We start from the raw sequence: 8,234 nt of genomic DNA on the forward strand, positions 1-8,234 counted from the left end.
AGATCACAACATTGCACTCCAGCCTGGGCAATAGAGCAAGACTCTGTCCCAAAGAAACAAAAAAGAAGCCAAGGTGGGTTGTAGACCTTATAACTAGTCTCCCAGAACTTTGTTTTACTTGTTTGAGACCCTTGGCATTTGAATGAGAGCTTATGCAACCAAAATAGTCTAACTCAAAATAGTCAAGTTCAGTAGGCTGCCTGATCTCTTTATATATTCATTCATTCAATAAAAATTTGCTGATAAACTATTCTGTATTTGTACTGTAATCTCTGCTGGGGATGCAACAGTGAGCCAAATAGGTCAGGGGTCCTTGTTTTCACAGAGCTACATTCCAGCCAAAGAGTCAGGCAAAACTTAAGCCAACAGACATAAAATGATTCTGTCCTGTAATAAGTGCTGCAAAGGAAAACACTGAAGATAGGAAATAACGGAGGGAAGGACACACTTTAGAGAGGGAAGTCAGGGGAAACCACATGTGAACTGGGAAAGTGAGGAGAGTGTGGTGGTGAACACAGAGTGTCAACTTGATTGGATTGAGGGATACAAAGTATTAATCCTGGATGTCTCTGTGAGGGTGTTGCCAAAAGAGATTAACATTTGAGTCAGTGGACTGGGGAAGGCAGATCCACCCTTAATCTGGTAGGCACTATCTAATCAGTTTCCAGCAAACATAAAGTAGGCAGAAAAATAAGAGAGGAAGAGACAGGCCTAGCCTCCCAGCCTACATCTTTATCCTTTGCTGGATGCTTCTTGCCCTTGAATGTCAGACTCCAAGTTCTTCATATTAGGGACTCAGACTGGCTGTCCTTTCTCTTCAGCGTGTGTGTGTGTGTGTGTGTGTGTGTGTGTGTGTGTGTGTGTGTGTAAATACAGAGAGGGAATGAGGAAGCTAGAGAAGAAGACCATTCCAGGCATAGAAAGCAGCATGTGCAAAGGCCCTGAGGCAAGAAAGAACTAGCAGGGCATAGCAGCAGATGAAAGCTGGAGCAGAGTTTACGAAGTTGGAGGAGTAGGCATGGGCCAAGTCAAGCTGGGTCTTAAAGACCCAGGTAAAGAGTTTGGATGTTATTAAAAGTGCAATGGGAAGACAGCAAAAGGTAGTAACCAGGGAAGTGATGAGATTTGTAAGAACATGAGGCAATGTGTGGACAATGGTTGGAAGGAGCAGTAGTGATGAGAGAGAGGCTGGTTTGAGGACCATAGCGGTAACCCTGCTCAAGCAGGATTTGTGTGAATCTGCAGCCCAAGGTCAGGATTAGAGAAACACATTTTGAATTTATTAGCATAAAAATGGTTTTGTGACGTAAGGATGGATAAAATTAACTACGGAGTAGCTGGTAACCCATTACCAAAAACTTGGTGGCACACATTTATTCTCTTATGGTTCTGGACCTCCGAAGTCCAAAATCAGTTTCAAGATATCTGCAGGGCCAACCTCCCTCTGGAAGCTCTACGGGAAATCCATTCCCTTACCTTGCCCAGCTTCTGGAGCTGCGTTCATTTCATTCCCTGGCCCATGTTCCCTTCCTCCATCTCCAAAGCCAGCAGCATAGCATCTTGCCTCAGTTGTCACACTGCCTCCTTCTTCTGTCATCAAATCTCCCATTGTCTCTCTTTCATGAGGACACTTGTGATTACATTTAGGGCCAATATGGATAATCCAGCACAAACTCTCTATCTTCAATATCCTTAAAGTAGTCATACCTACAAAGTCCCTTTTGCCTCATAAAGTAACATTCACAGATTCGGGGATAAGGACATAACATCTTTGGGGGAATATTCAGCCTACCACAGAGGGTAAAAAGAGAAAAAAGGGCCCAGTGTCAAGTTCTGAGGCATGCTAACATTTAGGTCAGGCAGAGGAGAAGGAACTAGCAAAAGAGATTGAGAAGGACTAGTCATTGAGGAAGAAGGAAGGCTGGCAGAGAGTCATGTTGCAGAGCCAAGGGACTAGAGACTACCAAGTGTTCAGAAGGAAGGAGCTGTTACTTGTTGCTGAAAGGTTGAGTAAGATAAAGAGGGAGAAGAAATGGCATCATGGTTGGTGATCTCTACTATAGCAGATTGGGGTGTGGGGGCTGGTCACACCGGATTGAAAGCCATTGGAATGGGGTGAGGAATGCATGGGGTGGGGGATAGCAGAACACAAGTATGAATACTTGTGTTCTGCTATCAAAGGAAGGGAGAAACTGGGATGGAGGGGGTTATAGAGTTAAAGAAGACAGCTCATTGTTTTCTGTTTTTAATGGTAGACATTGCTGATAATTTCACACAAAGACACGGGAGGAAAAACGGATACCCAAGGAAATGAAGTCCTTGAGAAAGCAAGAAGCAATGAGGCCCAAAGTGAAATAGAGAGACTGTCCTCCTAGGAGCAGGGACACTTGTATTGTAACAGGAGGGAAAGGTGTGTGTAAGTGAAGGCAAAGTTTATTTTCTCAAGAGTGAGGCTGAGAACAAGGAGCATAGTTTTTTTGAGGAAACAATGTTTGAGAAGTCGTATTATTTGTGGAGATACATTATTTTGTTTCATTTCTTCTAACAAGTATCATTGGCATAGCCTCTAAATATCTAAAAATTAATTCACCTTTAACTACCTAAACTAGTTTAGTGATAGATAATTTTAAATGAAAATAACCACGCAAATATCCACCTTGTGTGAAACTTTATTAAAATGAGAAATGATGCAGTAAAACTACTTTGTGGTTTTGTTTTCATTAAAAGAATAAACTGAGAAGGGAAAAAAGACAACTGAACAACTTGTCTTAGTAAGGTGTGTAATAAATAAGGCATTTATAATAATTATGAAATTGTGCAGCGTACACATGTATGAAAACTGTAGAGCTTGTACTATGAAGTCACATTATTAATGGTTAGCGGGCTGAAATTCAAAATCTTTTGTGTATGCTGTTTGATATGACATTCAGGCAAACTATGAACAGAACTATTAGCATTTCCATCCTCTTTTATGTAAAGACTATAGCTTCTATCCAATTACCCATTTCCCCTCACCAAGATGAAGATGAGACAGTACGTAAGGTCCCTTCACCAGAATCTCTCTTAGGTCCTTGTCATTCACTTTGACATTCAAATGATCCACTGCTAAGGCAGGCATACAAATATCACTCATCTAGTGTCAGCATTGGCATCCCAGGGCGTCTTGCCCAGAGCTAAAAGCAATTTCTCAGTCTTGTAATAAACAAAGTTGCTTTTATCAATCTTACACCTAATGTCTAAGGATAGATACAGGCAGTATAGATTGCCTCATAATGGGTTGAGTTTAATTGTTTAATATTTTATTTTTGCATTTGAACCTTGGAAATTATATATTAATTTTAAAAGCTGATTTAATGGTTTAAGAGAATCGGCCACCAAGATTATCTTTTTCTCACCTTTCCTTTTCCTTTCTCTCTCCTCCCGTAAAGGGCTATGTCTTTAAAAGACATGGAATCGAGGATCCTGAGAGATCTCTTCTCCCATCCAGTCACCTATATTGATAAATTCCTCCTGGTATTTCTCATACAATGAGGCTGTTATTATTTCATGGAAGATGTAGACTTGTAAAGATGCCCTCTAACTGAATGAAAAATCAGACTCCAAATTCAAGCCCAGACTTGCCTCCTGCAAAGTTTCCCTCCCCTATAGAGAGCTTGCTCTAAACTCTTGGGGAGTCCCTGACTCATAAAGGGAGAGCCTAACCTGCTCTTTTACAGATTTCAGCCCTTCCACAGTCTGAAATAGAAATTCAATTTCCCTAGTTGATTTATGAAAGTACAAACATTGCCACAGAAACATTGTAAAAATGTATAACATGAAGTGAATTGTAAACATTCAAGTATTTCTACAGGTTTTAATAAAAACAGCAGCGATTTAAAAAAAAAAAAAGCTTATAACTTTGCTTTTTATAACAAGCAGTGCATGGGCTATTTATATCAAAGAGGAAAAGGTAAGGAGAGCTGGTTAAAGCCTCCAAAAAATTTATTTCTTCTCATTCTATCAGCAGACACTGACTTAGACATTTCCAAGAACTCCTAAGAAAGGTATTTTCTGTTGAACAACCAATGGACGCACGTTATACAACAATGCTGAAAAATCAGTGCCCTTCCGTTTAATTGTCTGAGGTACTCTAAATTTTTCTAGAAGCTGTTCATCTAGAAACTGGTGGTTAGCTAAGAAAGCAATGTTTAATCTAAGAATTATAAAAGATGGAATATAAAGATATCTTTCAGAGGATCTCCCATTCAGTGAATCCATCCAGAGAATAGACTAAGAGTTGACATTCTCAGCCATGCCCATTCTCCTTTTTCTGTGTTTTATATCTGAGGATTATTCACAGCTCATTTAAAAATAAATAAATAAAAGCAAATTGCTTTTGATGATGTTTTAGAGGATCGGAAACCTGATCCAGGATACAGTGTCAACCTTCCTTGGTGAGTGATGCCTTGGTCCAGTTTCCCTGTTGGTTGGCATCTGGTCAGCTGTGGGACGTCACGCCTTCCTGTTGAGAGGGACCAGATGGTTCACAGAGCATCTGTAGGGAGAGCACAGGACTGGACTTCCTGGTAATCTGTCTGCTTCATTGCAGAGCAGAGTCTGAGGGAAAGAATCACCGTGGCAATCAGAAGGAGGAGTCCAATGATGAAAAGGATGACCAAGGCTGCCTTGGCTCCCATTGGACCCAGATTCTTCCCAAAGAAATAGAGCTGCTCCTTGCCAGGTTGTTCTGTGAAAAACAAAAATTGTCAGGCCCCTATCATTTTTGAGGAAAGAAATGTTGACTCATTTACATGGGAAGAGGGTATCATTACCTTTAGATGGCACTGTGGCTGGGTGAGATGCCCCTCCAGGAGATGCGGTGGAGTAACGAATCCTGTTGTCTGCACAAAGAAAACAAGTTGATTGTTTCATTAACAACAGAAGGGGATTCTTTTCATGACATGAGTCATTTCATTTCACCAGCGAGGACTTATCCCATCAGTATCTGCCAATCATTTCTGGATTCTCACTGTGTTACTTTATTCCCATGTACTGTACATACTTTCCTGCCCCATCTGCCTTTCCCACTTCTGCTCACCCACTGACTCTATCTGAAGCATCATGGCCTCTGTGAATTTGGCTCAGATCCTCCACCTGTAACCCATTCCCTCCTACTGCTACCACTAAATCCTGTACTCTGCATGCTGCTACTGCACATAGCATATTTGATTACAGTTATATATTACATTATATCTCTCTTACTTGACTGTGAGCTTGTTGAGGGCTATATCTGGGTTTTTGTCATGCCTCCTGTTTTTGAGGTCTACAGGAAGCTTGGTGCCATCATCTGGCATCACCGATAGACAACAGTACCTATGTTACGAAGGACCGTGTAGGTTGTCTCCATGCCAGCATGAATATGGTCAGACACATGACAGTGAAGCAGCCATGTCCCTGGGTGATCTGCAAACAGTTCAATGGTTTGGAATGTCCCAGGAAAGAGATCATACACATCTTCTCGGTAAGATTTATCTACCTGCAAAAATGTTTTAAAAAACAACAGCTAGTAGCCTTCTTTGCTCAGAACAGCAAGAAGAGAAAGAAGAACAAAAACAAGACCCACAGTAAGCAAAAGGAAGGACATAAGAAAGAGCAGAAATCAAGAATAGAAGTACAGCAGAGTTATCTAAAGCTGATTCTTTGAACAGATCAATAAAATCAATAAATTCTGTAGTAGCCAGCTTCCATGATGACCCACAATGATCCCCACCATCCTGGTATTCATAACCTTTGCAGTTCCTACCTAAATTGTATAAAGGTCAGTATGTGTGACCAATAGCACGTGGAAGAAGTGCTGGCATTCCAGTTCCAAGATAAGGTTATCATGACTTCTGTCTTAGATGCTCTCTCATCCTTTGCTCTAGATTACTCACTGGAGGCAACCAGTTTTCACATCTTACCCATACGATCAGGAGCTGAAGCTGCTAGTCAACAACCACATGAGTAAGTTTGGAAGTGGAAGCTCCAGCTATAGTAAAACCCTGGAAAACTTCAGCTCTGGTAGACATCTTGATTGCCTCCTCATGAAAGATTCTGAATCAACCAACTAGCTGAACTACTCTTAGCTTCTTCCTGATCCAAAGAAACTGTGAGATAAGTGTTTTAGGCCACAAAGTTTTAGAGTCATTTGTTATGTACCAATAGATAACTAATACAAAGCTCTGGACAGACTAACCAAGGGAAAAGGGAAAAAGACATATTAGAAACGCCAAGAATGAAAGTGAGGACATCACTAACATCTTACAAACATTAAAAAGGAAATACTGGACAAACACCTCTTATCCATAAATTCTACAATGTAGATGGTATGAGCAAATTCCTTAAAAGACACAAACTGCTGAAGATTACTCAAGAATAAATCAATAACTGGAATAGCACTTATCTATTAAAGAAACTGAAATTGCTTCAGGATATTCTAACAAATTAAACTCCAGATGGCTTTACTAGCAAATTCTACCAAACATTTAAAGGAGAAATAATGCCAATGGTAAACAAATTGTTCGAGAAAATAGAATAGGAAAGAACACTTCCAACTCATTTTATGAGGCCAGAATTACTGTGATACCAAAACCAAGCAAATGCATTAAAAGAAAAAAAAAAGCAACAATCAATACTCCTCATGCACGTAGATGCAGAAACCCATAACAAAATACTAGCAAATCAATTCCACAAAAAGGAATAATAAATACATCATGACCAAGTAAGGTTTATCCTGGGAATGAAAAAGTGTTTAAAAACTCCAAAATCAATAAATCTAATTCAGCAATGGATTGAAGAAGAAAAAGCATCTGATAATCTCAATAGATGCAGAAAAACCATTTTATAGAATTTAACATTTGTTGATGATCAAAACTCTGAGAAAATTTAGAAGGAAACTTCATCAACGTGATAATGGGATCCACAGAAAAAGCTACAGCTAAGTTTATATTAAAAAGTGAAAGACTAAATGCTCCCCTTGTAAGATTAAGAACAAAGTGAGGATGTCCACTTTCACCACTCATATTCTAAATTGCACTACAGGTCCTAGCCAGTGCAATAAGACAAAAGAAATAAATGACATATAGATTGAAAATAAATAAAGCCATGTCTATTCACAGACAACATGATTGTCTGCATAGAAAATCTCCCCAAAATCTACAGGAAAACTACTGCAACTAAAGTGAGTTCAGCAAAGATGCAGGATGTAAGGTCAATATGCAAAAATCAATTACACTTCTAAATATTTGCAACAAACAACTAGAAATTGAAATAAAAACACTACTATTTACACTATTATCAAAGCCTGTTATATACTTAGGTGTAAATCTAAGAAAATATATGCAAGATCTGTATACTGAAAACTATACAATGCTGATGAAAGAAATCAAAGAAGAGCTAAACAGATAACCCATGTTCATGGATTGAAAGCCTCAATATTGTTATGTTAGTTCTGTCTAATCCATTGTATAGACTCAGTGCAATTACCAATCAAAATCCCAACAGGATTTTAAAAATCAAAATCAGCAAGTTATTTCTAAAATTTATATGGGAAGGCAAACATCTAGAATAGCTAAAATAATCACCATCTGATTTTGAGACTTACTGTAACACTAAAGTAATCAAGACATTGTGGCATTCAAGAAAGGGCAGGCTATAAACCAGTGTAACAGAACAGAGAGCCCAGACATAGACCCACATATATGTGGTCAATATGATTTTGACAAAAGTAAAGAGTCAATTCGGTAGAAACATAATCTTTTCAATGAGTGGTGATGGAACATTTGGACATACATATGCAAAAAAATGAACCTTATTTCATATCTTGAACCACATATGAAAATTAAAATGTCTCAGAGCCCTAAATATAAAACCTGAAACTATAATGCTTGTAAAAGAAAACAAAGACCTTTTTGTGACCTTGAGTAAGGCCAAACTTTCTTATCTATGACACCAAAAGTATGATCTATAAAAGAAAAAAAAGAAAAACTGTACTTCATCAAAAATTAAGAACTTCTATTTGAAAGCTGTTAAGAGAATGAAAAGATAAGCCACAAACAGGAAGCAAATATCTGTGAGTCATATCGCTGAAAAGGGATTTCTATCCAGAATATATAAAGCTCTCAAACTCTACGATAAGGAAACAAGTAATCTAATTTTTTTTTTTTTTTTTTTTTTTTTTTTTTTTTTTTTTTTTTTTTTTTTTTTTTTTTTTTTTT

The 8,234-nt window shown here is 38.4% G+C and overlaps 1 protein-coding gene across 1 annotated transcript in view; it reads right to left on the bottom strand.

Annotated features, from left to right (window-relative positions):
• Window positions 1-2,653: 2,653 nt before the first annotated feature.
• The window catches only part of HEPHL1 (hephaestin like 1), a 77,816-nt gene continuing 72,235 nt past the window's right edge, over window positions 2,654-8,234 (bottom strand). Inside the window, exons 18-20 of the mRNA XM_017498414.2 lie at window positions 5,353-5,515; window positions 4,812-4,880; window positions 2,654-4,726 (exon numbers count right to left, since the gene is read on the bottom strand). Coding sequence (XP_017353903.1) covers window positions 4,524-4,726; window positions 4,812-4,880; window positions 5,353-5,515 — 435 coding nt within the window. The 3' untranslated portion in view covers window positions 2,654-4,523. The remainder of the gene's footprint in view (window positions 4,727-4,811; window positions 4,881-5,352; window positions 5,516-8,234) is intronic.

Source organism: Cebus imitator, unplaced genomic scaffold, assembly GCF_001604975.1.
Source record: "Cebus imitator isolate Cc_AM_T3 unplaced genomic scaffold, Cebus_imitator-1.0 Scaffold241, whole genome shotgun sequence".
NCBI classification, from domain to species: Eukaryota; Metazoa; Chordata; class Mammalia; order Primates; family Cebidae; genus Cebus; species Cebus imitator.